This window comes from Mytilus edulis, chromosome 3 (genome assembly GCF_963676685.1).
Source record: "Mytilus edulis chromosome 3, xbMytEdul2.2, whole genome shotgun sequence".
NCBI lineage: Eukaryota > Metazoa > Mollusca > Bivalvia > Mytilida > Mytilidae > Mytilus > Mytilus edulis.
The window spans coordinates 67,052,953-67,066,379 of NC_092346.1; the positions used below are offsets into that span (position 1 = coordinate 67,052,953).

General features: G+C 33.3%; 1 protein-coding gene across 1 annotated transcript; it reads left to right on the forward strand.

The window, feature by feature from the left end:
* Positions 1-5,496: 5,496 nt before the first annotated feature.
* On the forward strand, positions 5,497-9,514 carry LOC139517187 (uncharacterized). Its single transcript, XM_071307913.1, has 3 exons — positions 5,497-5,994; positions 6,676-6,739; positions 8,109-9,514. Exons 2-3 carry the CDS (start codon positions 6,716-6,718, stop codon positions 9,348-9,350), a joined length of 1,266 nt encoding a protein of 421 aa, XP_071164014.1. The 5' UTR covers positions 5,497-5,994; positions 6,676-6,715; the 3' UTR covers positions 9,351-9,514.
* The last annotated feature ends 3,913 nt before the right edge of the window (positions 9,515-13,427 follow it).

Sequence of the window (13,427 nt, forward strand, 5' to 3'; positions counted from 1 at the left end):
TTGCAAGTTCAATGGATAAATATGCTCAACGATATACCCAACTTTAAATATTTAGTGAGAGGATATAGCTGAACGTGACGTTAAAAGGTCATGGGGAAACATCATATCATTAACGCATACCCATTCTCCCCTTTATTCGTTCACATGACTGAAAACTGAAACTAGTAAAAAAAACCAGCCCCAAAACAGTATTCTCTATATGTGCATAGTACGAAGTAAGAACGTAATTCGAAAGATAGCAAACATTTGTAAAAAGATTCTTAATACGAAAAAAAGACATTTTATTTTATAGGTGTTCAACCTTCACGTCCTAAACTTTTCCTTGTAGGATTTATATTTAAATGTTAACCTATAATATAAAATATAATTTTTAACATTAAAATGTCAACTTCATGTTTTTTACGCACTTTTTTGTTGTATACTTTCTATTCAATGAAGGGGCCTCGATGGCCAAGTGCTCTAAGAAGTTCTACTACTGTAATTACTAGCCAGCCAGCACTGAGATTGTGAGTTCAAACCCCGCTCGTGAGGGTGCACTCGTCTCCTATCCTCTCCGGCATTGTGACATTCGGTCAGAAAACTAACAATCCTAGTCAATTAATATGAGAGTCGAGCACGTCTGCCAAGTGCCGGTTTTGATCTCTCAACCTCAGTATTGACCGACTTCTTAGACAAACCGGCTATATGGTCTATATTTTATAAAGAAACTAATATAGATAACCCACTTTTGTAAGTAGATTTGTTTCTTTACGTATGTATCTTTCCGTGGGTCCACATCTTTTCCATAGTAGGAGTTAATTTGAAATGTTAACCTGTGACATTAAAAATATCATCTGTTGATATTAAAATATCATCTTCATGTTTATTACACACTATATTTGTTGTATTCCTTTTTTCAGTGACACTATTTCTACATAAGACTCATAATGACGCTCAGATCAAAATAGTTAAAAAGCCAAAACAATTACAAAGGTGACTACGACCATTGATGACCCACATAATCATTTGAAGAGTATTTAGGTGCGTATCATGTAGAGTGACTCAATTTGTTAATCAAAATATATTGTTTTAAGCAGACTTAACATTATCGATGGTGTTTTTTATCTCAAGTTTAATGAATAGATATGATCAACAATTTTACTTTCAAATATTCAGGTAGAGGTTACATGATGTTTAAAGATCATGGAGAAATATGATATCATTGACGTATGCCTTACATCCTCTTTTATTTGTTATAATGACTGAAAATTAGCACTATATACGTATAGTAAGAAGTGAAGAGATGAATCTACCCTTTTTTGTTCAGAATAGTAAGAATTATATGAGTGGTCGTTTTCCAATTAGCGTTTTGGTCTATATTGTATAAGGAAGCTAATTTATTTAGGCCACATTTGTAAATAGAGCGTACTGACAGGAATACTCATTTCATTAATATATGTTTAATCTTTCCCTTGGTTCCACAGCTTTTCCCTTTAAAGAAATATTTTGAAATGTTAACGTATAATATCAAAAAATCATGTTTTAATATTAAAATGTCATTACAATGTTTGTTGTATACTTTTATTTCAGTGACACTATTTCATCCTTCATTTGTAGAGCATGGAATTGGACGTCAGTAGATTTTTTATGTTAATTAGATCATTTTGGTATAATATAATTTTTTGATTTCAGACTTGCAGATTTTCCAAAATTAATTCCTATGACATGATTAGAATAACATATATACTGCTTTTTTTTTCCTGAACAAAGATCATATCTTTTGACTTTTTTTGTAAAACAGAATATGTCAATTAATGGTCAAGAAGACTATTGTAAGTCTCGAAAACTGGTGCTAATAGATATTTTTAGATTATATATCTGGAAAGATTTAAAAGTCAAATTGAGTAAGAAAATGCAAACGTTTTGGGGATTTCTTTAGCAAAGGATTAACTTCACCAGACGAGGATATTGTCAAAGTAGAATCTCATATCCTTTAAATTAATATATACATGTATATCGACCACTGTCAAAATCACATTTTTATAATTTTAGTTGTAGATATCCTATTTCATTTTTTATCCAATAATTTTAGGGTATATCGTGGTATGTTTAAGAGATGGCCTTTCAATGATGAGTTTATTTTCAATATCTAAATATAGAGAAACATTTGTCCACGCAAAATCTTCGATTTGGCAACCATCCCTAATAGAAAAACCTGAAAGAAAACGCAAGTCTTAAATAAAGTACTCACTGGGATATATACTCTCCATTTGTAAATGCCTATTCTAAAGTGAAAGATCACAATGAGATAATTGTAGGTCATTATTGGAAAAGGTGAACATAGCTTCTATAGAAATACATATGTATTAAAATTAAAATCAACAGACAAGTGCGTCTTACGCCAAGATTATGATTAAGCGCTGACAAATAATTCTTTTCATCCTGATTTTTTTTTCTGTATGAATGATTAATAAATTTGTCAAAATTTGGTCTCAAAAGGGTCAGGCGTTCTATGATTCATATTATCTACTGTCAATTATCATCACGGTGACGGTGTTTACTGTTCTATTAGTTCTTTATTAAAATAAAGGAACTGTTCGGTTTGTAGACTTTCTCGCTGTGTTGAAGACCCATTGGTGGCTTTAGGCTGTATGTTTTTTTACACTTTGATAGGGTTGTTGTCTTTTAGAGTTATCAATTTCAGTAGTATACCGCTGTTCAATAGTCACAAATCGATTAAGTGAAAACCAATGCAGGTTAAAATCTAAAATCGAGGGGAACACATAAACAGCAGAAACATTAACCTGCAACAACAAAAAATCGCCAACATACATCGAAATGTATTATTTGATAACAATCGCATATTTTTCTGACTTCGCAAAGGACATATTAAGAAAAAAATCCTCCTGCTTATATGGCAATGTTAAGAAATTAATAGCATCGTTTACCAATCACCTTATCCGTTTTTATAAAAGAATGAAATGATGATTGATAGTTCTTTCTGTTCTACACACAGTTAATTATGATTGTTTGACTATAATTGCTTATTTTATATTCTCTATACGTTCATTATGTCTTTGACTCCAAACACTTCAATAGAACTTTTGTTGGAGAAATTTGAATTAAAGAATCGAGGACAGATAACTGACAAATCGACAATCATTCACAACAAAAGCAATATCCCTCTCTCTATATATAAATATATAACGTGCATCAGAAATAAATAACAGTATGGTTTATTTAACACTTCCAAATATAAAGGAAGGGTCATATTATTTAGAGCACATGAATGTATATGTATATAAGTATTCCATACTAGTGCAAACGAGATATTTATATGTTCTACTGACATAGATCCCTTTCAAGTTGCTAATAATCATATACGACAATGAAGCCATTCCTACTAAACTGAATAAAGTGTATGATCCCTTTTTAATCAACTGTGATAACATTAAGTTCATGATACATACTTTGACATATGAATAATACTTATAGTTGTTTGTTTGACATCATGTTTTCAGCTTCGGTCATTATTATGAATAAATCAGTTCTACAGTTTTCCCCAACAGTCTTTAGATCAACACATGATACTCAGCAAAAAAAAGTTCTCTTACAGTAATTAATACCTAACGATATTGCTATTGTATAGTTGATTTTTACAATCTACATATACCCGTCCCCCTTGAAACCTTGAAAAAAGCAAACCCCAAAACATACAAAACCTAACGATAACCTTAAAGCAATCTTTATCATACGGCGTATAAGGAGTTTGTTGATTTATTGTATTATGTCGCGTCTTAGCAAAATCAAATTTTTTATGCGTTGTCAATCTGTTATACTAGATTATGTGTACTATACAAAATATATAAAATCATGACTCCTGTATTTGTTATTTGGTGTTACCTTGCTGCATGCAGTTTATTGTTAACTTTACGGCTAACGATATTAGTGTGTAGGACGACATAATTGAGTACCAGCAGGTTAAGTACTTTTTCAAGTTTTATACCTATGTATATATTTGTTATTTTTCATACCTTTATAACTAAGTGTGGGTATTGTTTGTGTACCGATTAAGATAAATAACAGGGGATGATGATATCTAAAACTGCAAGTTCAACCATGCGGCATTGTATTGTCTGTCAGTAAACGTGCCAGTAAGTGAATTATGAATTACAAAAAATACTCATAGTTACAACTTTAATCCGTCATAAAAGAGGGACGAAAGATACCAAAGGGACAGTCAAACTCATAAATCTAAAACAAACTGACAACGCCATGGCTAAAAATGAAAAAAACAAACAGAAAAACAATACTAAGTAGTACACACGACACAACAGAGAAAAACAACACGAACCCCACCAAAAACTAGGGGTGATCTCAGGTGCTCCGGAAGGGTAAGCAGATCCTGCTCCACATGTAGCACCCGTCGTGTTGCTTATGTGATTACAAATCCGGTAAATAGTCTAATTTGGTAGGTCATATTCATGAAAGGGAAGGGGATTCTAGTTACGACGTAAGGAACATATCCGATATCATTTGTGAAACGGTTATTCAAATACGGTCAACCAACTCGTGATGGCGTCCGTAAAATATGCGAAGGGATGATTTCAACTTCACCATTTGGAACTCTTGGTTTAATAGCTTCCTTGTGAGCAGCAAACCTCTATCAAGAAAATCATGATAGGAAATGAAAGCACGGGAATATCGTATCAATTGGGAGATATATACCCCGTATGCAGGTGCTGCTGGAATGTTGCTACTTAGAAATGGAAAGTTCACAATTGGAAAGCTGAAATCATCCCTTTTGTCGTAAAGTTTTGTTTTCAACCGACCCTCATTGTCAATTTCTAGATGTAAGTCAAGATATGAAGCAGACTTAACTGTATCTGTAGTATCCTTTATCTCTAGTTCGATTGGATAGATGCGTTCCACATAGTCAACAAATTTTGATTTTTTTAGTGAAAGAACATCATCTATATAGCGGAAAGTAGAGTTAAAGGATATTGCTAACTTCTTATCTTTCTTCCTAAGAAGTTCCTGCATGAAGTCAGCCTCATAATAATAAAGAAACAAGTCGGCGAGTAGAGGGGCACAGTTTGTTCCCATTGGAATGCCGACAGTCTGTTGAAAAACACGTCCTCCGAACGTAACAAATATGTTGTCAATCAAGAAATCAAGCATCTTGATAATATCAGTTTCAGAGAATTTTTTGTTTGAATCAGAGTGATTCTTTACAAAGTAGGATTACTTGATAAAGTTCCTAGTTCAAATTCAACGCATAAAGGTTGTAATGAAACCTTGCTTGGATACAATACCATTGTTTGTCACTTGTACTTGATAAAGGTACTAGTACTAAAATAGCAACAACTAAAACATATTTATTTATCTGACAAGGCGGTGGAAAATATTATTTACCGACGAGAATTTTTTGTTCTTTCAAAAGCATAATGCATTTAACAAAATGGGCAAGATCCTTTAACTTCATTCGGATACGAAGCTATTAATTATGGAAGCGCATATGGTACACCCCTTGTAAAGTTATTTTGTTGCTAATAAGTCGGAATTATTAGTCAAGTTGTGTGTTATAAGCTGGAATCTTATCATCAAGTTGAAGTCAAGTTGTCGGAATGATGTAGAAAAATTGTTTTACAATGTCGACTTGCTGATATAAATATAATGGCATAGTAATAAGAAGTCGACACGTTGAATTCAACTTATTAATTGATTAAGTCGACAACTTGTTTATTTGATATTAAATCATCATGTTGAAGTCAACTTGTCGGAATGATGTAGATAAAGTTTTTATTACAATGTCGACTTGCTAATATAAATGTAAATGACATAAAATAAGAAGTCGACTTGTTTATTAATTAAGTCAACTTGCTTATTTGATGTTAACTTTATTCGTTCTCACGGTCAGATTCCCACGGTCCGTATTTTACTTCCTGTGCTGACACATTAAAGATGGAGATCGACAGCAACAACATCAGCGGGAGCAGTGGAAACGAGTCATAAGTAAGTTTATATTTGTTTTCTTTGGAGACTTAGCGTTATATTTTAATATGAAGCCATACTGAACACAAAATGAAAAAGATCATAGGGAGAAAAAAAGTTATTGTTTGAATGAAAGGGCATTGAAAAGTTACAGTTTAACGTGACCTGTGATAAGATCTAGAGTAAGACGTCTGCTATTATTAAAGATATATTCTACTTAAAGGGTTTCACCCCTCTCCCCACCATCCCATCACAAGTACACTACCCGTTCTGTACGACTGTCAATGAAAAATGGAAAAAAAACTGAATGGTCCCTCCCTTTCGCCTTTCAGAGTCCTTTGTAGATCAATCTCCATGACTCATTTAGTTCATAACAGCTAAGCAAAAAAAAATTAGTAATCTAAACAAATAATTCGATTCACAACTAGCAGGGTGGATCTTGTCATTTATAAGGGTTGGGTATGGGGATCCTAGCCCACGATAAAGGGGAGTTCCAACTATATGTCCCCATTCAATTGCATTGATCTTCCAAATAAATGTAAAAAAGGGTTCCAACCCCGGACCCCCTGGATTCGCCACTAATGCCAGGTAGAAAAGCATGATGCGAAACGAAATATGTGTTCACTTTATTTTGATATTGACCGATTAGAAGATTTTGCTATTCATTAAACATTTCAATTGAAGAAATATCGTCTATTTCAGCTGCTTGGTCACCTGCCCGTCTAATAAATGGTCAAAGACTATGGAATCAAGCAATATTTTAAAGGTAATGGTGAAAGTAAAACAAAGAAATATGTTGCTGACATCGAACATCAAATCAACACACTTTGGCTTAAAAACAAACAAAATTTGTCAAAACTTTCTTGTATAGTTTTTATAATGTTTTTCTTCATTTAAACTAATCAGCTCCATCTTCGTGGAAAGTATGAAAAAGGTTAATACTGTATTGTGATTTATTTTTTGTAAAAACTGCACCTTAAACGGCCAAAAATTACAAAAAATAAAGGATTACCAAAATAGGAAAAATGAGCACACATTTACACGGCTCTAGCGAAAAATATAGTGAACCATGATATAAAGTTTTCTTCATATTTTGTCTAGCATGCGCAGTAAAAGCGAGACATGTAGGTACGGTTTTACAGGCGACGGTGAATATATGACGTTAACATTGCAACCAAGTTTGCTGTTCATGTCTTTATCTCGTGAAGCATAACGAGTAAGGTTCTTATATTTAGGATGCAGATTTCCTACATATTGTTCTTGCCAGTCAGTCATGTGCCATTTATCTTTGACCTATTTTAAATGCTTGAATGACCCTGAAGAACTCTAATAGTCAATTTTGCAACCGAGTTTACTGCTTAAGTCCATATCTCAAGAAATAGAAGTCTAAGGTTGATAATATTTGGCATTAACGTCTCCAACTACAAGGGGGTGATAGTCTGAAGTGTAATTTTAGCTTTGACTTAGGTTGATGATATTAGACAAGGAGGTTCCCCACTACCAGGGGATGTCATTTTGATACCTGTAATTTGATCTTGGCCTTGTTTTTATGGTTGATTGACTTTGACAATATGCGACCAAATTTTATAAATTAGTCAATGATTGATAAAGAACTAGATATCATGTTTAAGGAGGCATGATGTTACAACAAATTTAGCAAAAATTGAAACATATTTTTTTCATAACAAATTTTATTCATTAGGTACACTATTTGTTGTTTCTTTAAGATATGGTACAAAAATCAACCAAACAAAATAAATTCGTTTAGGCATCAGATGACTTTTAAAATGTTTATTCGATTGTAATATGCTGGAAGAAGATATGTCCTCTTGTTTGAAAATGAAAACATGTTCAAATGTAAAAATATCATATGCTTATACCTGATACCTATAACGGGTAAATTTAAAAATGAAATATGTTATAAATATCGCCATGAAGATTTATTTTGGATTGTCAAAACTTACTGTGTATTTTTCCATTTCGTATTCCATTAAATGTGAAGGCGCAGCGCATTTCCTAGTAGTTTTATAGTAAGCTGATGACGTCACAGTGAACACCCTATTTAGATATCAAGCCAATCGGATTTTTCATTTTATCATTACATCATACGTGTAATTTCTATCTTTATGTTTCAGTTACTCTGTTGTCTCCTTTGTGTTGCTGATCATGACGTTACAGGAATACCTTACCCAGGCGATGATGCTTCTGTGCCTGAACTAGTCCAATACTATCATCAATTATGCTACACGTCCCTTCAAATATGTGGATTTCTCTTGTTTGTTCACGGAACATTCATGAGTTGTTCCATGTTAAAAAGACTTAAGAGAAGATTAAATATCAGACGGCGTAACAACCAGTCGCCATTACCTACAGTTGTAAGGACAATCCTGGCTTTACACCGTAATGGCCTGTCTAATGTTGGATACAGGTATATGTGGAGGACTCTGAACATAGGCTTTGGACTTTGCGTCACACAATCAAGAGCAAGGCTTTGCTTAAGAACAATAGACCAACAGGGTGTACTTAACAGATCGCATCGAGTTCTTCGAAGGAGAGTGTACTACAATAGAGGACCAAACTATCTGATTCATGTCGATGGTTACGATAAATTAAAACCCTACGGCATAGCTATACATGGGGCAATCGATGGATACTCTCGTAAACTTTTATGGTTGATAGCAAGTCCCTCCAACAATAACCCCAGATATGTCGGTTACTGGTATCTTAATTGGATCAAACAAAGAAAGATGCTTCCAAGGGTTGTTCGATCGGATGCAGGAACAGAAAACGTCATAATGAGGGATTTACAAAGATCGTTGCGACATAATCAAAACGATGAAATGTCGGGACAAAATTCTTTTCTCGTCGGCAGATCTGTTGCAAATCAAAGAATAGAAAGGCTTTGGGGTACACTACAAACGAGTTTCACCCAGTTTTGGAGAAACCGTTTCCAGGATTTCCAAGACACTGGACTTCTTAATGTATCGTGTCCAGTACATAAAGAATGTGTTCGATTTTGTTTCCTCTCCGTTATCCAACATCAATTGGACATGTTTGCTGAGAACTGGAACTCACATAGAATAAGAAGACAACGTGCTGAAGTTGTAACACCAAGTGGTATTCCAAATATGTTATACTATCAGCCAGAGATCTTTGGTGGAAGAGACTGTTCATTTCCTTTACCATGTAACTTACAAACAATTGACAATCTCATAGAGGAATATACAGAGAACTTTCCAGAGCATGGCTGTAGCAATGAATTTATTAACATTGTCGAGTTGCTTACTGGAAACAGACGAGATCAGTTTCCCATCATCACATCATACGATGACGCAGAGCTATTGTTTCGGACATTGATTGCTGCCTTACCGAATTGAACATTTGCTATACATTTTTTATACAATAATGATTTTGCATAAACATTTTTTTAGAAATTAATTATATATATAATATAAGTAGGTTTGATATTTGGTTTTACCATACAAGAATTAAATCAAACAAAATTACTAGGAGTTACTATATACTGTTTCTTGGTCTAGATTTTTTGTTGTTGATTATGGTAAATATAAAAGAAAATACTCTCTACGCCTAGTGCAGCATGATACGATCACATTTATCAAGGGAACAAACAGTAGGCAAGTGTTGACACAAAGCTCATGCCTGATTTGTAACGCCTGGTCTCGGCACAAAAAAGTTTGCCAATGGGATATGATATTCCTATGTTGATCGCATTCGTTTGAATGGTTTTGTTTCTACTTTCTTGTACTCAAGGATCTAGTTTAATGACAAACGTTTTGCGCCAATACTTTAGGATATGAAACAAAAGACTATTAAGAGGCTGTATCGCTCACATCAACCGTGGCTACATAAGCCAGCCCAATTTAGACCCCGATATAATAGGTATGTTCCCCGTTATTGCCCATCAACGATGGATATAGCACTGCTTGAAAAGTGTTCATACAAAAACAAATGTTATCCAGTTTGGTCTCAGTAGTTTTGTTTAAGATCTTTGATCCCCCTGGCCCTCAGCTCAGGGTCCAATGTTAAACTATGTTGTTAGTAATTCCTGCAATCTTGGGTTATAGTCTTGAACCTACCAGACATAGTTTGCCTGTGCATTTTAAAAGATCATTGTGACCAAGTTTCATTGTAATTTGCACTGTACTTTTAGAAAATATCTTTCAATAAATTTCGCCATATGGTATAATCTCAACTACGTTCGTCACTGGCAATCAAGTTGGATTGTACCCTGTCCTGCCGAACACAATTTTGCTAGAAGGCCATCCAATGATAAGTTTTGCTTCAATTTGCTTAGTAGTTTCTAATAGTCCAGTCAATCTAGCATAAATTTGACCCTAACCTGAAAGTAATTGCAACAGAAGATTTTTAAGTTTTAATCTTTAGTATTATACCCCAAATATACACAGAAAAAAGTCCCATAAAATCTAACTTGAGGAAAACTAAAAAAATCACCATTTAAAATTCCTATGGAGATTAGCATTGAAAAGGGAAATAACTCTTGCAAAAAAGGCAGAAATATCTATAAAAATTGATACAAAATTATAACTTTACTGCTTCTATTCATCAGAATATGTATTGATTCTTGATTTTTAAGCGGTCTTTAGAGTATAACAAACAACTCTAAAGGTGTTTTCATATATTTTATCAAGCTATAATCTAGATTTCGTAATTTATTAGTTGACCATTTTATGAATTTTTCAACATGTCAAGGTAAAGAATCTCAAATTTAATAAAAATTATTAAGCATGTATTCTTCTTTTTGTGGTTTAAAGTTTCTTAAGATAAGTAAGTTGCTGAAAAAACATAATATACAGATATAAACAATACAAAATTTTCACATTTTTTTTTTTTAAATGGTTACAAAGCTTCAAATTTGCAATTTCTTTAATGAAAAATGTACGAAAAAAATAAAACTACCCATAGCACTTCTGATTTGTACATTTCGTGAGCAGAAGATTATATAATTTAGTCAAATATAAACTTATAACCCCATCAAAGTATCATACTATACATAAATTTCAAGAAAAACAACCAAAAACTGACCAAAAAAGACTAATTTTTGCAAGAGTTATCTCCCCTCCCAATGTTAATTTCCATAGGAAATTTAAAATGCTGATTTTGAGTTTTCCTCAAGTTAGATTTTATGGGACTTTTTTCTGTGTATATAAAGGACATAATACTATAGATTAGAACTAAAATATTTTCTGTTGCAATTAGTTTGAGGTTAAATCTTAGTTTGACTGGACTATAAGTAGAAGATCTTTCTATGCATTTCCAAATAAGATGCACTTACACTACGTTTTCCGCGGGCGGCCATCTACGATTGGAGACATACCTGACAGATATATTTATTGTAAGGATTTACTAGTAGTTTGTTTGCAATTAGTTCTATAAATTCTGTGTAAAAATGTGCTCCGTAGAGCGTAGCAAGTAACGACCGTATAAAGGGTACATTCGGGTAAGTGTTGACACAAAGTAAATGTAGACATATTAAATTGCTAGACTCCATCCAATTCAATCGCCCCGAAAGGGCCAATCAAATCTCTAGACCCGATTTGGGCCTCTTGTTTGTTGGAAACGATAAACTAAAAACTTAAAAAATTAAGTAAAACACAATGTATGAAATCTACAAAATAAAAATATAAATCTATAAAGTATACACATGTCGAACAACATTTTTCGTTTCATCAAGTTGAAGCATTTTCAGTCTAGATCCTTTTTGGTACTCTTCTTTTTCAAAACCGCCAACAAATTACATAATCCATTAAAATACCTTCATATGATTTCTGTTCCAAACATCTTCATCAAAATCGGACAAAAAAAAATTGATTTCCAATTTGTTCTTGGTTCACCCCTTTTGGCCTTGTGTTTCTCAAAAACGGTAAATTCAACATCAAATATTTAAAACTATCTCCTACAGGGTTCAATGTGAAATCGTTGTTCCCCTCGGAGGCCTTGGATCAAACCAAAACCGGCCGAAAACAATTTGCAAAGGGAACTAGGTTTTGTTCCAATTGGTTGTTTTGAGCAACTGTTTAACTATGTTCCCGCTATGCCAGATCGTTTAAAAAGAATCAATACAAGAACCAATGTAAACAAGTTTGGTTCCAATGAAAGAATGTGAAATGGCATTTCCATTCAAGTGGTTGCATTTACTCATGAACCATTCCATCTAAGCTTTTCAAATTTTAATATGTTGATACTGATGACAAAGTGGAGGTCAAATTTGATACTGACAATTTTCACTTTCACCGTCCATCAGTTATGGTTCTTGTAATATTGGCAGGACAAAAATAAATGATAATAAATCCGGTTTGCTGTCGTTGTGACAGCCAGCCTCTTGTTTTAGATTATTATCTTGAATTCTCTAAGGATTGATATTCAGTCCAACCAAGGAAAGCCAAGCTCTCAAAACAGAATTTAGGTTAGTGCATTTGCTACATGCCTCCATAGTACATTAGTGCATTTGCTACATGCTTTCTAAGTACGAGTTTGAAGATATTGAATGCTCCATTTCTGATTACCTTTGGCATGTGATAATAAAAGTTGTACTTTGTTAATTAAATTATATATTGTTTTCAGTTTTTGGTTTTCATTCACTTAGATATATTTTAGCGCATCACATTTGGCATCAGTCATTTCTATTACATCAGTTTACAAACTAGAACTAGTATCTCAATTGTTTGTAAAACAATTGAAAGGTCTTTCCTGTTAAAGTGATGTTTTCGTAATGTACTTTGTACGACCTTTCGTTTGATATACGACAAGCATACCTTCTAAAACTTTTCGCTTATAACACTTAATGGTCTCATCCGCCTAATTTTTTTTAGATCGGAAGTATGATATATGTAACATAGAGTATATGAGCTTTCATTTTATATGCGACAACTCCATGTTCTAGAAAGTTTGATTTTTGCACTTAATAACCCTATTCAACTTATTTTTGGAGGTCGGGAATTTGATATTTCATATGTTCATATCATGACCTTTCATTTGATATACAACAACCCTATCTTAAAAGAAAATGTATTGTTTGCACTCAATAACCCCATTGGCCAAGTAATTTCAGAGGAAAAGATTCTTCAATGTTAAGGTCCTGTTATGTTTTGATATGTTACATGTATGTTGTCAACAATTTTTGTTTAGAAACGAACTTACTGGACTAACATTTTAAAGCAAGTGATCCAAGGACCATTGTGACTAAGTTTCAGAAAAGATCTTTGAAGTATTTTTCCTTATTAAAGGTCCATTGTTTAACTAAGTTCCATGATGTATGATATGTACTGGAACGGACCTTGACCTGTCGAACACAATTTTCAAAGGGTACCATTTAAGAGTCGTTGAGACCAAGTATGGTTCTAATTGACCATTCAGTTCCAGAGGGAAACAATTGTGAAAGTTTTACCATAGGTTTAAATGTTAAACTCTGTTAA

Bases quoted from the DNA above. Each gene is read 5' to 3' on its own strand.
- LOC139517187 (XM_071307913.1), top strand. From the start codon at position 6,716: ATGGAATCAAGCAATATTTTAAAG. The intron at 6,740-8,108 runs GTAATGGTGAAA...TTTATGTTTCAG, and splicing joins AATCAAGCAATATTTTAAAG to TTACTCTGTTGTCTCCTTTG.